At 52.1% G+C, this 17,992-nt stretch overlaps 1 protein-coding gene across 1 annotated transcript in view; it reads right to left on the reverse strand.

The window, feature by feature from the left end:
- Positions 1 to 1,021: 1,021 nt before the first annotated feature.
- PBX4 (PBX homeobox 4) overlaps positions 1,022 to 17,992 on the reverse strand; it is a 60,606-nt gene continuing 43,635 nt past the window's right edge. The window contains exons 3-8 of the mRNA XM_008970975.5: positions 9,376 to 9,623; positions 8,899 to 9,089; positions 8,239 to 8,374; positions 4,247 to 4,403; positions 2,814 to 2,920; positions 1,022 to 1,421 (exon numbers count right to left, since the gene is read on the reverse strand). Of these exons, the coding sequence (XP_008969223.3) occupies positions 1,329 to 1,421; positions 2,814 to 2,920; positions 4,247 to 4,403; positions 8,239 to 8,374; positions 8,899 to 9,089; positions 9,376 to 9,623 (932 nt within the window). The 3' untranslated portion in view covers positions 1,022 to 1,328. The remainder of the gene's footprint in view (positions 1,422 to 2,813; positions 2,921 to 4,246; positions 4,404 to 8,238; positions 8,375 to 8,898; positions 9,090 to 9,375; positions 9,624 to 17,992) is intronic.

The raw sequence follows: 17,992 nt of genomic DNA on the forward strand, positions 1-17,992 counted from the left end.
TAATCTCAGCTACTCAGGAGGCTGAGGCAGGAGAATCGCTTGAACCTGGGAGGCGGAGGTTGCAATGAGCCGAGATGGCGCTATTGCACTCCAGCCTGGGCGACAAGAGCAAAACTCTGTCTCAAAAACAAAACAAAACAAAACAAAAAAACAGCAAAAGAGCAAATAGAGCAAAACCCGAAAGAAGTGCAAAACTAATTCCCAGTAAAATTGAGCTCCGAACATAAAATAAATATATATAATTGACACAGGGTCTCACTCTGTCACCCAGGCTGGAGTGCAGTGGCGTGATCTCAGCTCACTGCAGCCTTAACATCCCGAGCTCAAGTGATTCTCCCTCCTCAGCCTGTTGAGTAGCTGGGACTACAGGCATGCACCACCATGCTCAGCTAATTTAAAAAATTTTGGGGTGGGGGGCGGTCGGGCACGGTGGCTCAAGCCTATAATCCCAGCACTTTGGGAGGCTGAGGCGGGCAGATCACTTGAGCTCAGGAGTTCGAGACCAGCCTGGCTAACATCGTGAAACCCCATCTCTACCAAAAATACAAAAAATTAGCTGGGCATAGCGGCAGGCACCTGTAATCCCAGCTACTTGGGAGGCTGAGGCGGAAGAATCGCTTGAACCTGGGAGGCAGAGGTTGTGGTGAGCCGAGATCACACCACTGCACTCCAGCATGGGTGACAGAGCGAGAATCTGTCCCAAAAAAAAAAAAAATCTGAAAGCAGAATTTTTTTGTAGAGACGAGGTCTCACTATGTTGCCCAGACGGGTCTCAAACTCCTAGGCTCAAGCAATCCTCCTACCTCGACCTCTCAAAGTGCTGGGATTACAGGCATGAGCCACTGCTCCCAGCCAGGACATTTTAAAATCAGAACAGAATGATACGATCTCACAGAAGACGGTGTTGGGAGTCTGTGCCTGAGCGGCGCAGATGAGTGGCAGAATCACAGCACACATGACACTGCAGCTGTGACCGGTGTCAACTACCACCCAAAACAAATCTGGCAAACAGACATCGGAATTAAAATAAGTCAAAAATTTTAATGGGAAAATCTGTGCCCAGTCCTAGAACAGACAATTCATAGCGTTACCATAAAATTACTATCAAAAAAACGAACTGAAGTGGGAGAATGAGTGGCGTTTCAGGCCATCTCGAGTCGCAGCAGACACATGAGCCGGCGCCACGGACCTGGCTGAGGAGCAGGGGCTCATGGGCACCACCACCCATCTGGGTTTTCTGAGGTCGTCGGCGGCACGTTCAGTAACAAAGCAACGGCTGGCGATACATAGCAGCTCACGCAGCGCTCTTTCCTGCTTATCCCCCAAACTTAATTAGATGTACTGGAATTGATGCTGCCAGGGTCTCCAGCAGGTGAGGCAGTTGCAGGTGGGGGGGTGGCCCCCTGCCAGCTACCCTGGGCCTGAAACGACAGAGACTGAGCATCAGAGGGGGTGGCTGTGAGACTGGTGACTACCCAGCCCATGTGCTGCAGGCGGAGCCTCCAGGGGTCCCTGGGAAGGCTTGGAAAAGATCCACAGATGACCTCCAGCTCAGTGGAGGAGGGAAGGGATGGAGGGGTCAGTCCTGGGTCACAGCTGGCCTTGCCACCTGACATGGGACATGGACGAGCTTCCCCAGCAGGAAAACTGGCCTCTAGTGGCTTCCCTGGGGCTTAGGCAAAGGACTGACTGGCATCGGGTACAACAAGGGCTCCTGCCCGGCGAGGGGCAGGGAGGCAAGGTCAGGCCTGGAGCCCATGATGACGCCCGGAGTGTCATGGTGAGACTCGGTGGGAAAAAGGGGCTCTGAAACCTGGCCCAACACTGGCCTGGCTGGGCAGCAAGGAGGGTGGGAGGCAACCACTTGTCATAAGGGGTGGGGGCTCTGTCTGCAGTGCAGAGACGGCATCACATCCAACGGCGCTAAGACGTTTGTCCACAGGACCCACCCCCACTATGGTGGGCACGGTACAGGTTAAGGAAGTGGCTGGGACTGCTCTGCCCTTGAGTGTGGGAGCAGCTCAGACGGGTGCACCACCTGGGGGCACTCTGCTGTGAACTGGGGTGGACACACAGCTGCTGGCGCGTAGTCAGGTCCCAGGGGTGCAAAGGGCAAGGTGAGGCCCCTCACGTGTGTCCCTGGCTGGGGGCTGCATGGTGATGGGGGGCAGCTGCCACAGCAGGACAGTGTGGGACGTGTGCTTCCCAGGACCAGGTGGGACCCCACAGACAGCACAGGAGGCATCCGTTCTCTGCACCCCTGGGAGAGAGTGGTGAGTTGGGAGGGGCACCCGGCTCTGCAGGGCCCTGGCACACGCCACACACACAGCCTCGTGCCTGTGCTGGGCACATGACACCTGGGCCTCCTCAGTGTCTTCAAGACGGTCCCCACTCGCTGCCTTCCCAGCCAAGCTGCGGCACTGAGGTCTGAGCCTGAGGGAAGGCCCCATCTCTCCTCTGGCCTCCTCTGCTGGCTGCCTGCCCCTCCCTCTTGAGGGAAGGACACCATGTCCTCCCACAGTCCTCTAGGAGGTGCCCTTCCCCTCCACAGCCAAAGCCCTCATCTTGGGGTTCATCCCCACTGACTGTTCCCAGCGGCTGCCGTGGTGACAAGTGGAGGTGGGGGAGGGCACAGTCATTACAGAGTGGGGCCCTGCAGAGCTGTGCCCCAGAGGTGGCCGCGCAGCATGGCCTGTGTGGCTGCTGGGACCTCTGGGGAAGCTGCCCCAAGGCCGAGGGGGTGGCTGACAAGACGACCCTTTCTGAGAACCTACCACCCACCTGGGCGCTGTGGGACAGTGCCTGAGACTCACCTGGGACTGCAGGCAGCCTCCCCCAGGAGGAGGCTGGAGAGAGGCCAGAGTCCGCAGGGTGAGGAAGGCGTCCCCAGCGCTGGGCAGTGGGAAGGGTCCAGAGGAGCCTGGAAGAGATGGGAGCCGGGGTGGGCAGAGTCGTGGCGCCTCCTTAGGTGGAACCCGCCCAGCCCCTCAGCCGGCAGGAGGCCTCGAATGTGGCTCCTGCCCCTCCTCAGCATCCGGCCTCTGCTCCTCAGCCCCCACCCAGGCAGGCCAGTGGGCCCTCCCCACCACACTACTCATGTCCCCTCATGGCTTGTCTTTTTTTTTTCTTTTTAAGACAGTCTCGCTCTGTCACCCAGGCTTGAGTGCAGTGGCACGATCTTGGCTCACTGCAAGCTCTGCCTCCCAGGTTCACACCATTCTCCTGCCTCAGCCTCCCAAGTAGCTGGGACTACAGGCGCCCACCACCACGCCCAGATAATTTGTTTTTTCTTTCTTTTTTTTTATTATTATTATTATACTTTAAGTTTTAGGGTACATGTGCACAATGTGCAGGTTTGTTACATATGTATACATGTGCCATGCTGGTGCGCTGCACCCACTAACTCGTCATCTAGCATTAGGTATATCTCCCAATGCTATCCCTCCCCCCTCCCCCCTCCCCCCACCCCACAACAGTCCCCAGAGTGTGATATTCCCCTTCCTGTGTCCATGTGTTCTCATTGTTCAATTCCCACCTATGAGTGAGAATATGTGGTGTTTGGTTTTTTGTTCTTGCGATAGTTTACTGAGAATGATGATTTCCAATTTCATCCATGTCCCTACAAAGGACATGAACTCATCATTTTTATGGCTGCATAGTATTCCATGGTGTATATGTGCCACATTTTCTTAATCCAGTCTATCATTGTTGGACATTTGGGTTGGTTCCAAGTCTTTGCTATTGTGAATTGTATTTTTAGTGGAGATGGGGTTTCACTGTGTTAGCCAGGATGGTCTCTATCTCCTGACCTCGTGATCCGCCCGCCTCGGCCTGGGATTACAGGTGTGAGGCACTGCACCCAGCCCATGCCTGGCTAATTTTTTTTGTATTTTCAGTAGAGACAGGGTTTCACCATGTTGGTCAGGCTGGTCTCAAACTCCTGACCTCACGTGATCCACTCATCTTGGCCTCCCAAAATGCTGGGATTACAGGCGTGAGCCACCGCACCCAGACCTTTCATGTCTTTTCTTATTAGTATCGCCATTCTGTCCCCAAAGCACAGGTATCTGTTGGTTGGGATCATGGCCAAGAGGAACAGAACTCTCACAGTTGAAACAGAGGAAAGAGTTACACAGAGTTGACCACTGGGGGAAGGGCGATGTGGTCCCACTGTGGCCTCCCCAGATGCAGCTCAGTGGCCGTCCACATGGGTACAGATGACTGTCCCTGGGCCAGCCTCACTCACCGGAGCTAGTTGTTGACAGGCAGCTGGCGTGGTTCCCTGGGACCCCAACTTCTGTGGTATCCACAGCCGTTTTACCCGTGTAAATGGTAGCCTCTTCTTGAAACCTCCCCATGTTCTTTTTATACCGGATTCTTTTGTTGCCAAACCAGTTAGAGACCTGCGGACACACAGGAGTCACTGGAGGAGCTGACCCAGCGACTTCTGAGACACGACGCAGTCTGTGGGTTCCCTGGGGTGCCCGTTGCTCCCACTGCCTTAGAAGACAACACTGCACCCTGGGGCTATGAAGAGTCTGGGACTGAGAAGGTGGCGCCCTCTGAATTACGGACCCAGGGAGATGTCCACATGGGTTGAGGACACCCTGGAGCCGGCGTGTCTTAGAACTCTGCTGCCTAAAACTGGGTGTTGCTGGAACCTGGACCTGGGAAGGGGCTGGAAGGAAAACAAGACTGTCTGAGGTGGGCCGGGAGGGACAGCGCCTCTGGCTGCCATTGCAGCAGGCGGCAGGTTACGTTCCGTGTTCTCTTCAGGAAAAGTGAGAGCCAGGGAGACCTGGGGACCCAGTAACTGCGATCGAATCCCAAACTTATCAAATGAAAACAAGGTGAACTCTGAAGGGGTAGTTGGAATGTACCAGGTGCTAGGATAAGTACTTCTCATATATTCATATATTTTTCTTAATTTTAATTAAAAAAAGGTTTTTTGGCCGGGCGTGGTGGCTCACGCCTGTAATCTCAGCACTTTGGGAGGCTGAGGTGGGGGGATCATCTGAGGTCAGGAGTTCGAGACCAGCCTGGACAACATGGAGAAACCCCATCTCTACTAATAATACAAATATTAGCTGGACACGGTGGCACATGCCTGTAATCCCAGCTACTCGGGAGGCTGAGGCAGGAGAATCACTTGAACCTGGGAGGCAGAGGTTGCAGTGAGCCAAGATCGCACTGCAATTTAGCCTGGGCAACAGAGTGAGACCTGTCTCAGAAAAAAAAAATTTTTTTTTTCTTTTTTTTTAGAGATAGGGTCTCGCTCTCTTGCCCAGGCTGGTCTCAAACCCCTGGGCTTGAGAGTTCCTCCCGCCCTGGCCTCCCAAAATGCTGGGATTCCAGGCCCAGCCTCATATATCATTCTGCCTCATCCTCATGAGGACCTGGGAGGCAGCTGTTATCGTCCCTGCTGTAAGAAAGCAGAGGCAGGAGACAAAGGAGCTAGTCCATGGCCAAGGTGGAATCAGCCCAGCTCTGACTGCAAACTGGCACTGGAGTCCCCCAGGGAGGGGCTTGTCACCTTTGGTGGCACTGCTGATGCTTGGGCTCCATCTGCTCTGTGGGGGCTGTCCTGTGCACTGCAGGGTGCTGAGTGGCATCCTTGGCACCCACTGGGTGCCAGGAGCACTTCCCTTCTCTAGTCGTGACAACAAAAATGTCCCCTGGGCAGATTCACATGGGTGAGCACCCCAGGGCCAGCGCCTTCCTACAGGCATGGAGACGTCCATCCAGGGCCACATTTCAGTATCTCAAAGCAAGTAAAATAAACGCATAGTACAATAACACACAGAAATGAAACAGCTGAGGGATGGAAGAGGATTGTGGATGACCTTTGCTACTTCAAACATTTTTTTCTCACTCTGTCACCCAGGCTGGAGTGCAGCGGTGCGATCTCAGCTCACTGCAACCTCTGCCTCCCAGATTCAAGTGATTCTCTTGCCTCAGCATCACCAGTAGCTGGGACTACAGGCACGTGCTACCAAGCCTGGCTAATTTTTGTACTTTTTTTTTTTTTTTTTCGGAGACGGAGTCTCACTCTGTCACCCAGGCTGGAGTGTGGAGTGCAGTGGTGCGACCTCAACTCACTGCAACCTCCGCCTCCCTGGTTCAAATGATTCTCCTGCCTCAGCCTCCCCAGTAGCGGGATTGCAGGCACGTGCCACCAAGCCTGGCTAATTTTTGTATTTCCAGTAGCCACGGGGTTTCACCATGTTGGCCAGGCTGGTCTCGAACTCCTGACCTCAGGTGATTCGTCCGCCTTGGCCTCCAAAGTGCTGGGATTTCAGGCATGAGCCACCATGCCTGGCCAACATTTGGTGTACTTACATTATCCTTGCAATGTTAAGTATAAAAAGAAGGATCCCTGTCTGTGTGCTCTCTGTTCCAAACATAGTGTCTGCCTACCCCTGGGGTGTGAGCAGCCTTCTCTTGATCCACATGGGAGGCCCCAGAGGCTCCATCCTGGTTGAAGCAGCCCTGGTTGTCCTCCAGACAATTGTTCCTTGGGGGCCAAATGTCTCACGCTTCTCCAGGGGCCTTGAAGACCCAGAGGCGCAGCCCCTTGCTCCAGCTCTGGCCTTGTTTCTGACACCACAGCAGATCCCGATGAGCAAAGTGATATGTGACTATGACCTCAGGATGTTTTGCTGCCTGCGTGACCCCGAGGGGTTCCAATTGCTCTCTGTCACAGAGACTTGACTGGACTTAGCCTGGGTTGGAGCAGAGCATGGTGGTGAAGGACTAGAAACTCAGCCCCTCCAACTGCAAAGTAGGGAGGGCTGTGGTGACATGCAGCAAGCCATGCTGTGGGTCAGCACCTGCCATTCCTGCTGCCATAGAGGCTGTGGGGCTGTGCCTGCCTGGGTGGGAGGGCGGCACCCAGGCCCTGTTCCACACACTCATGCTGCCACGGGGGTATGGCCCGGACCTGGCTTGCTGCCGTAGGCTGCCTGGACTTACTGTTTCCATGTTAAAACCTTCGGAAATATTTCTTAGCCTCTTGGTCTTAGTGTCTCCCTCTTTCACCCCCAGTTCCACAGAGGACACCGGTGGCTGCCTACCAGGCTATAGAGTCAGGGAGCTCACACTCTCTACCACGTCACCTCAGGGGGCTCACACTCCACAGCATCCCCCAGGGAACTCACACTCCATCTCAATCACCTCAGGGAGCTCACATTCCATCTGTATCCCTCAGGGAGCTCACACCCCACCTGTATCCCTCAGGCAGCTCACACTCCATCTGTATCTCTCAGGGAGCTCACACTCCATCTCTATCCCTCAGGGAGCTCACACTCCACCTCAATCACCTCAGGGAACTCACACTCCATCTGTATCCCTCAGGGAGCTCACATTCCATCAGTATCCCTCAGGGAGCTCACACTCTATCTGTAACCCTCAGGGAGCTCACACTCCATCTGTAACCCTCAGGGAGCTCACACTCCATCTGCATCCCTCAGGGAGCTCACACTCTATCAGTATCCCTCAGGGAGCTCACACTCCATCTGTATCCCTCAGGGAACTCACACTCCATCTGTATCCCTCAGGGAGCTCACACTCTGTCTGTATCCCTCAGGGAGCTCACACTCCATCTGTAACCCTCAGGGAGCTCACACTCCGTCTGTGTCCCTCAGGGAGCTCATACTCCACAGCATCACCTCTGGGACCTCGCATTCCATCTGCATCCCTCAGGAAGTCCTCAGGTCTCTCTGTGGGTACACTTGCACCCCTGCCTCACAGATGAACGGGGAGAGCGCTGGAGTCCCACATTTGTAATGCAGAGCCTGGATCTGAGCTGGCCTGGCTGACTCAGAGCCTGGAGACTTGGCTCCTGTTCCACACTTTTTTTGTTTTTCAGAGATAGGATCTCACTCTGTCACCCAGGCTGGAATGCAGTGGCGCCATCATAGCTCACTGCAGCCTCACCCTCCTGGGCTCAAGTGATCCTTCCACCTCAGCATCCCAAGGAGCTGAGACCACAGGTGCACACCACCAAGCCCGGCTAATTTTTTAAATTTTTTGTAGAGACAGTGTCTCACTATGTTGCCCAGGCTGGTCTCGAACTCCTGGCCTCAAGCGACCCTCCTACCTCATCCTCCCAAAGTGCTGGGATTCCAGCAGCCATGCCTGGCCTCTGCACACATTTAACAAACTTCCCTGGGTGTCCTCATGGGACCTAGTCATCCACTCCTCCCAGGCGTGGCGAGACGTGGCAGGAGAGAACGTCACCTGGGAGACGGTGAGGCCGCCCTTCCTGGCCAGCTCTTCTTTGGCTTCTTCGCTGGGGTAAGGGTTGTTCAGATGGGAGTAAAAATACTCATTCAGCACTTCCGTCGCCTGCTTGCTGAAATTCCGCCGCTTGCGCCTGCAAAAACAGCCGCCTTCGTAGGCATTAATATGCTGGGACTCCACTACCACCCCCACCTCTAGTTCTGAGTATGATTTTCCAGTAGTTCTGAAAACAGCAATCACTTGAGGCCAGGAGTTCGAGACCAGCGTGGTCAACATAGTGAAACCCCGTTTCTACTAAAAACACAAAAATTAGCTGGGCATGGTGGCGGGAGCCTGTAATCCCAGCTACTCGGGAGGCTGAAGCAGGAGAATCGCTTGAACCTGGGAGGCGGAGGTTGTGGTGAGTGGAGATCGCACCACTGCACTCCAGCCTGGGCACCAGAGTGAGACTCCGTCTCAAATAAATAAATAAATAAAAACAAAATAAAATAAAAATGAAAACAGCAATACTTCAGGCCTTCTTCCCAAGAGGCTGTGAGGCCTCCAACCGTGACTGCAGACACAGCCTCCAGGGCTGTCTTCAACCCAAGCCAGCACTACTTCCCTCCAGTCCCTCAGAGCCGGCCCTTGAGGTTTTGGGTACGTACAGGCCCTGACCTGGCATCGAGCAGCCGCGAACGCAGGGTCATCACTGCCTCACAGGTGCTCTGCTTCAACTGCATCTGGATGGCGCTGAACTTGCCGTGAATGGCGCCGACCACGCGCTCAATCTCCTTAGGGGAGATGGGCCTCATCCTGCTCTGCTCCTGGAGGAGGTTGGTGACGTGCGTGGTGAACTCACGACAGGCCTGGGGTGGGAGCACAGACACGCCGGCCTGTGACTAGGCAGCAGGGTGGCACAGGGCAGCAGGTTCCACAGCGGAGCAGCCGCCTGCCACCCCCTGTAGTTCACACACCGGCGGGTGACTGTTAAGTAAATGGAAAGGGCTTTCAGTAACAATGGACCACCTCTGCAGCGACCAACTGCATGGACTCCCTGTTCTGCGCCACGAAAGAAAGGTGGTTAGCGTTCCGTGTTTCGCTTTGACAAATGCGCATTCACATGACAGAAACTCTTCCATGCAGAAAGATCACCTGTTCATATTTCTCTAGCTCAGAGTGGTAAATCTGTCGGATCTGGGACAGCTTGGCCCTGTAGTCAGAGTGCTCAATGCTATTGTCATTTGGACAGCCACCTGGTGTTGCTGTGCCGGCCCTGGCCACCGCTCCTCCTCTTCCTCTCTTCTCGGGCCTGCACACGCCCTCGGCCAGCAGCATGTTATCCAGCCTCAGGAGCTGGGCGTCAGGGGGATCTTCGTCTTGAATGCCACGGATGCTTACCACTAGATAAGAGAGACCGGGACAAGTCACAATTCATTTTCTGGAGAGAAAACAAACCATGAGAAAATCTGAGCACTGGTGTTATGTCTGAAGATTTTTGCATAGAACCCTTCGGGAGAAAGGAATACTCCACTTTATCACCAAATTGGATGATGGACACTGAGCACCCCGCTAAGACATGGGTCCAAGTGCCATCCTTAGAGCGCAGTCTGGGGAGGAATGGGGAGACACAGGTCACAGTTTGGCATAGCCCATGAGGGCAAACCTTGGTCACAGCTGTGTGCACGCAGCAGGGCCAGGCAGGCGCCTGTTGCTGGGGTCACCTGAACCCCTGAACCGAGTCTCAAGAAGTGCTGGGGAAGAGGGGGCACCCAAGATGCTGCATACTGATAAAGGCAAGTGGCAGGCTGGCATTGGCAGTGTGGCTGGCCTGGGCCCAGGACTGTGCAGCTGTAGGCCTGTTGTGGCTGGTGGGTGGGGTGTGTGTGTGTTGGGGTGGGGGTGCTGTTATAAAACTGGATAGGAAAAGCCTGATAAAGAAAGCGCCAGAAAAGATGAAATAACCCACTGAAAGATTTTAAGCAGAGAAACAAGATAATGGGCCCTACAATTTGGAAATGCTGTCCCAGCTCTGCAGAGAGGGGACCTGGATAGGGGCAGGGCTGGACTGCAGGGGAAGCAGTCAAAGGGCAGCCACCATCAAGGTATACACAGCTGTGGGGTCTACAGGTCAGCTACAGGGCAGTCAGAGAACCCCCAGGATTCGTGTCCTGGGACACGGGTGTCAGAGAAGGGAAGACTCCAGGGTCATTCCCAGATTCTGCCATGGGCAGCACAGCCAATGGCATCCCATTCTCCCAAGTAAAAAGCCTGGAGCTGCAGCTTGTGCAGGTGGGGCTGGGTGAAAAGGTGGCTTCACGGCCGGGCACAGTGGCTCACGCCTGTAATCCTAGCACTTTAGGAGGCTGAGGCGGGCGGATCACTTGAGGTCAGGAGTTCGAGATCAGCCTGGCCAACATGGTGAAACCCCGTCTCTACTAAAAATACAAAAATTAGCCAAGCGTGGTGGCGCCTGCCTGTAATCCCAGTTACTAGGGAGGCTGAGGCAGGAGAATCACTTGAACCTGGGAGGCAGAGGATGCAGTGAGCTGAGATCTCGCCACTGCACTCCAGCCGGGGGGATAGAGAGACCCCGTCTCAAAAAAAAAAAAAAAAAAAAAGTGTTCTCTTAGAATCAGGCTTTTTTTTTTTTTTTTTTTTTGAGATGGAATCTCATTCTGTCACCTAGGCTGGGGTGCAATGGCATGGTCTCCACTCACTGCAACCTCTGCCTCCCAGGTTCAAGTGATTCTCCTGCCTCAGCCTCCCGAGTAGCTGGGACTACACATGCGTGCCGCCATGCCTGGCTAATTTTTGTATTTTTAGTAGAGACAGGTTTCACTATGTTGGCCAGGCTGGTCTCGAACTCCTGACCTCATGATCCGCCTGCCTTGGCCTCCTAAAGTGCTGGGATTACAGGCATGACCCACCGTACCGGGCCAGAATCAGGCTATCTTAATACGGTCAGCTACTTACCGAATTAGTGCTCAGATGACAATTCTGTTTGATTATATCATATAGTCATTTACAAGTGTCCCTTTCTTATTCCCTACATAACAGATGAACCTTTTCTGTCAAAAACTCACTAGTCAAAACTGAAGGAACTCAAGCGATATCCTTGTAAGAATTTTCCTTAGAGATTTCCACTTCAGGCTGGGCGCAGTGGCTCACGCCTGTAATCCCAGCACTTTGGGAGGCCAAGGTGGGTGGATCACCTGAGGTCGGGAGTTCGAGACCAGCCCAGCCAACGTGGAGAAACCCCATCTCTACTAATTAGCCAGGCATGGTGTCGAGTGTCTGTAATCCCAGCTACTTGGGAGGCTGAGGCAGGAGAATCGCTTGAACCCGGGAGACGGAGGTTGCAGTGAGCCGAGATCACGCCATTGCACTCCAGGCTGGGTGACAAGGGCGAGACTCCGTCTCAAAAAAAAAAAAAAAAAGAGATTTCCACTTCAACACTTAGTGCTAGTTTATTAAGCACACATGCAACAAATTTTATAAACCAGGATTTTGAACAAGAGACAAAAAAAATTAGCAACCAGATCCAAGGACTGACCACAAACCTGGTGCTTAATATAGGATAGTGTCAGCCAGGCACAGTGGCTCACGCCTGTAATCCCAGCACTTTGGGAGGCCAAGGTGGGTGGATCACCTGAGGTCAGGGGTTCGAGACCAGCCTGACTAACATGGAGAAACCCCATCTCTACTAAAAATACAAAATTAGCTGGGCATGATGGCACATGCCTGTAATCCTAGCTACTAGGGAGGCTGAGGCAGGAGAATCACTTGAACCCAGGAGGTGGAGGTTGCGGTGAGCCGAGATCACGCCAGTGTACTCCAGCCTGGGCAACAAGAGCGAAACTCCATCTCCAAAAAAAAGAAAAAGAAAAAAATATATATATATATACACACACATATATATAGGATAGTGTCCCACCTTCTCCAAAACTGTTTCTTACTCAATTAAAATTGGAAAAAGCAATATGAGAAAAGTGGGAAGATTGCAAGAAGAATCCACACACCCTGTTAAACTTTCAAGGTAGAATAGACGGCGGCACAAAGTTGCAGACATGCAGAGACTTAACCACAAGTCTCCAGTACCCAGGCAGCGAATGTCCATGGCACAAATTAGTCATGCAAATTAGACATAAATTTGTCTAATTTGATAATAAGAACATAAACTATAATAGAAACAGCCAAAATAGCTAATACATGAGATTGGTTAAGTAAATTATGATAGAACCATAAAATAAAGCCGCCAGCAACTCTATTTTCCTTTTTTTGTTTTTTTTTCTGAGATGGAGTCTTGCTCTGTGTCCCAGGCTGGAGTGCAATAGCACAATCTTGGCTCACTGCAACCTCCGCCTCCTGGGTTCAAGCAATTCTTCTGCCTCAGTCTCCTGAGTAGCTGGGATTACAGGCGCTCGCCACCATGCCTGGCTAATTTTTGTATTTTTAGTAGAAACAGGGTTTCACCATGTTGGCCAGGCTAATCTCGAACTCCTGACCTCAAGTGATTCACCCACCTTGGCCTCCCAATGTGCTGGGATTACAGGCGTGAGTCACCACACCCAGCCTCACACCCAGATAATTTTTGTATTTTTAGGAGATACGGGGTTTCACCATGTTGCCCAGGCTAGTCTCGAACTCCTGAGCTCAAGCGATCCACCTGCCTCGGCCTCCCAAAGTGCTGGGATTATAAGCGTGAGCCACTGCACCTGGCCTGTTTCTAAAATTTCTATCACCAAGTCTATGAAAAATCATCACCAGGAATGAGGGCATCAGGATACATCCCCTTGGGAGGCTGAACTATATCAGAGTGGATATTCCTCAAACTGCTTTTGTGCATATCACACAAGCTTGGCCCTGTCTCTTCATAGACGCCCTCCTCTGCCTCCACGTACTTATTTAAGCAGACACTACAGGCTATACTTGGTGCCAGCTCCCTGCAGCCCGTGGCCACTGTGGCCCTTGGCCTCAGAGCTTCAGAAAACACCCCCTCTCCCTGAGTGCCAGGCTGAACTGAAGGTTCCCGCCACCTCACACTCAAGGACCCTCCTCACCGGCTCACTCAGTCTCTTTGGGCTGCACCGAGGCTCTTTCTGAGATGGCTGAAGGAAAAGTGTCCCTTTTATTAGCTGGCAGACAGCCTTCCAGTTTGGTGGCCCAATTTTCCTTTTTTTTCCTTTTTTTTTTTTTTTTTAAAGACAGAGTCTCTCTCTGTCGCCCAGGCTCAAGTGCAGTGGTGGGATCTCAGCTCACTGCAGCCTCCACCTTCTGGGTTCAAGCGATTCTCCTACCTCAGCCTCCCGAGTAGCTGGGATTACAAGCATGCGCCACCACGCCTGGCTAATTTTTGTTTTTTGTTTGTTTCAAGAGAATTAAATCGTTTATTGATTACAACTTTTGTATTTTTAGAAGAGACGGGGTTTCACCATGTTGAACAGGCTGGTCTCGAACTCCTAACTTCAGGTGATCCTCCCACCTCGGCCTCCCAAAGTGCTGGGATTACAGGCGTGAGCCACCATGCCCAGCCTGGAGACTCAATTTTCTAACAATCTTACTTTATCTTCAAGAAGCTCCACCATCCTGGCTAACATGGTGAAACCCCGTCTCTAATTAAAATACAAAAAAAATAATTAGCCAGGCGTGGTGGCGGGTGCCTGTAGTCCCAGCTACTCAGGAGGCTGAGGCAGGAGAATGGCGTGCACCCGGGAGGTGGAGCTTGCAGTGAGCCGAGATTGCGCCACTGCACTCCAGCCTGGGCAACAGAGCGAGACTCTGTCTCAAAAAAAAAAAAAAGCTTCAGCTGTCTGTTTTAGTTCCTCCCACTGCCAGCACCCATGAGCGAGGACAGCCCACTTGGAATGATGCTCATGGGGTGCTGTGCCTACAGTCTGGGCCTTACAGATCTGGGTGACAGTCACAGCAAGTGGACACCCTTGGACAGCCAGGTAAAGGCCGCTCCCAGAATTAGCCTGTGTTTGCCTATTCCTCGTAATGACCCTCCCCTCTCCTCCTAATCTCTCCTGGCTCAAAACAGACAATGGCTGTCCTCTCTGTAGTCCCTCTGTTTTCAAATCCTATTGATTCTGCCTCAACAATCAACTTTCCACTTATCCCTCCCTAGGTCCCTACTGTGCTAACCCTCTCCTGCCCTTTGTGACCTGCGGAGGAAAGTCTCTCCCCTCCCATCTCTCATGCACACCTGCAGGCCAACCCTTTTCAAACACATCATGCTGCTCTTTTGTTCAAAAGAAACCCAGCCTCTAACATCCTTCTGGACCTGCCTTTGGAACTGTTCCCTCACGGAGCCTTGCACAGCCTCTGACAAGCACAGATGTCCCACGTGCCCCTGAATCTTGTTCAACAGCTCCTTCCTGAGCACCCATGGAGGTCGCGGCCAGGCGTCATGTGTGGGTGGAGGATACACAGGACTCAGTCCCTCCACACAGGACCCCAGCATGCTCTGACAGCCGGGGTGAGGAAAGCCACCTCCACACCTTCCATTACAGGCCCATTTGAAATAGGGAAAGGAGCATGGTCAATGTTGGCACATGCAGTGTAATGAGTGTGTGTGTTCATGTGGGTGTGAAATGCAGGGCTGCCGCAGAATATGTGGCATTCTTTCATTCATTCATTTATGTATTTAGGGGCTGGGTGAGGTGGCTTATATCTATAATCCCAGCACTTTGGGAGGCTGAGGTGGTAGGACTGCTTGACCTCTGGAGTTCAAGACCAGCCTGGGCAACATGGTGAGATCCTGTTTCTAAAAATTTTTTTTTTTTTTCTTGAGACAAAGTCTCGCTCTGTCACCAGGCTGGAGTGCAGTGGCACGATCTCGGCTCACTGCAACCTCCGACTCCTTGGTTCAAGCAATTCTCCTGCCTCAGCCTCCCAAGTAGCTGGGATTACAGGCACACGCCACCATGCCCAGCTAATTTTTGTATATTTAGTAGAGACGGGGTTTCACCATGTTGGCCAGGATGATCTCGATCTCCTGACCTCGTGATCCACGCACCTTGGCCTCCCAAAGTGCTGGGATTACAGGTGTGAGCCACTGTGCCTGGCCAAAAAAAAAAATTTTTTTTTTAAATCATTTACTTATCCAACAACAAACATCTGAGAGCCCATCACAAGCCAGGTACCACACTAAGTGTTGAGGATTTTTATTGTATTTATTATTTTTGGGGTCTGTCTCTGTTGCCTAGGGTGGAATATAGTAGCATCATCATAGCTTTCTGTAACCTCGACCTCCTGGGGTCAAGTGATCCTCCTGCCTCAGCTTCCTGAGTAGTTGGAACTATACACATGCCACCACACCTGGCTAATTTTTTATTTTTGTAGAGATGGCATCTCACTATGTTGCCCAGGCTGGTCTCAAACTCCTGTCCTCAAGCGAGCCTCCACCTTGGCCTCCCAAAGTGCTTGGGATTATAGTTGTGAGCCACCACACCTGGCCCGAGGATTTTAAAAAAATATACCAAAACCCACAGGACTTACTGTTCTCCAATTAAAACTCTCAAATTACAGTGAGAGGCTGAGGCGGGCGAATCACTTAAGGTCAAAAGTTCAAGACCAGCCTGGCCAACATGGTGAAACACCATCTCTACTAAAAATACAAAATTAGCTGAGCATGGTGGTGCACGCCTGTAATCCCAGCTACTCAGGAGGCTGAGGCTGCAGTGGGCCAAGATCGTGCCACTGCACTCCAACCTGGGAAACAGAGCGAGACTCCATGTCAAAAAAAAAAAAAAACTCTCAAGTTAAAGTGAGAACACCTGTGCCTTTCCATTTACTCTTCATGGGGTATGCATTGTACAGCATTTCTGGAGAAGAGTTTTGAGATACTGGTTAACCTTGAAAAAGTGCATAATCTTTAATCTCCAAATTCCCATTCTGTACCTGGAATTTATCCTACAGGGGTACTGACACCTACAAAGATGTATTTACAGGAGGCACAGTGTTTGTAATCGTGGGCGACCAGAAGGGTGCAGATGTGCATGAGTTTGGGCACAGACAGCATACCTGTCACCCTCGGGCCCTGTGGTGTCACCTGTGAGTCTCTTGAGGGTGCCATTATGAGGCAATCAGATGTGATAAGCCTTATTTCTTTAAGATTACACATTTTTGGCCGGGCTTGGTGGCTCACGCCTATAATCCCAGCACTTTGGGAGGTGGGTGGATCTTGAGGTCAAGAGGTCGAGACCATCCTGGCTGACACGGTGAAACCCCATCTCTACTAAAAATACAAAAATTAGCCAAGCGTGGTGGCGCGCGCCTGTAGTCCCCACTACTTGGGAGGCTGAGGCAGGGGAATCGCTTGGAACTGTGAGGCAGAGGTTGCAGTGAGCTGAGATCGCGCCACTGCACTCCAGCCTGGCGACACAGGGAGACTCCATCTAAAAAAATAATAATTAAAAAAAAAAGATTATGCTTTTGAGGCTGGGCAAGGTGGCTCACGCCTATAATTCCAGCACTTTGGGAGGCCGAGGCAGGCAGATCACTTGAGGCCAGGAGTTTGAGACTAGCCTGGCCAACATGGTGAAAACCCATCTCTACTAAAAAAAAAAAAAAAAAAAAATTAGCTAGGTGTGATGGCACAAGCCTGTAATCTCAGCTACTTGGGAGGCTGAGGCAGGAGAACTGCCTGAACCCAGGAGGTAGAGGTTGCAGTGAGCCAAGATCATGCCACTGCACTCCAGCCTGGGAAACAGCAAGACTCCATCTCAAAAAAAAAAAAAAATGCATTTTTGCTATATATGTGTTATAAGCAAAAGCAAAACTTAAAAAGCTAAGTTACCGAGGAGAAACGCTGTGCCTTGGTCGCCACCATCAGTCCATGCTGGGGACATCTGCCCTGCCAGCTGCCTCTTGGGTGGCGCCTACAACAGCTCCCTCAGCACCGTGCCTTTGTGCTCCCCGTACACTGATGCTGGCCTAATTATGGTCATTAGACATGCGTTACCATCAATTACAGCAAGCTCAGTTCCGGTGACTGTTCCAGAGCTTCTCAGCTGTGCTCCTCAGCTCCCCCAGGGCCCTTGACTGGCAGGCAGGGAGGCTGGAGGTACCAGAAGCTCGGTTCAGGGATACCATCTGTCGGAGGCACTGACATGGGGAAACAGACTTAAAACAAAGGTACCCCCCTCCTCAAACTGCCAGGCTTCCTTCTGTTCCCAACTTACTGTGTGTGGCAGAAACTCCAGTAAATCAAACAATGACATAAAATAAAATCGGGATTATGTTTTTCTAAGAAACAATATGGCAATGCTGTGAGCCGAATGTTTGTGTCACCTCCAAATTCACATGTCGAAGCCCTAACTCCCAACGTGACTATTTGGAGGTGACGCTTTTAGGAGGCAATTAAGGTTAAATGAGGTCATAAGGATGTGGCCCTGATCTGATAGGATTAATGTCCTGATGGGCAGAGACCTCAGGGAGCTCGCTTTCCCTAAGAGGTCATGTGAGCTCACAGTAAGATGGCGGCCGCCTACAAGCCAAGAGAAAAGGCCTCATAATGAACTACCTGGCCAGCACCTTCGTCTGGGACTTTCTAGGCCCCAGAACTGTGAGAAATAAATTTCTATTTTGTAAACCACCCAGTCTGGGCCGGGCGTGGTGGCTCATACCTGTAATCCCAGCACTTTGGGAGGCCAAGGAGGGTGGATCACAAGGTCAATAGATCGAGACCATCCTGGCCAATATGGTGAAACCCCATCTCTACTAAAAATACAAAAATTAGCCGGGCGTGGTGGCGTGTGCCTGTAAT

This window comes from Pan paniscus, chromosome 20 (assembly GCF_029289425.2).
Source record: "Pan paniscus chromosome 20, NHGRI_mPanPan1-v2.0_pri, whole genome shotgun sequence".
Classification (NCBI taxonomy): Eukaryota; Metazoa; Chordata; class Mammalia; order Primates; family Hominidae; genus Pan; species Pan paniscus.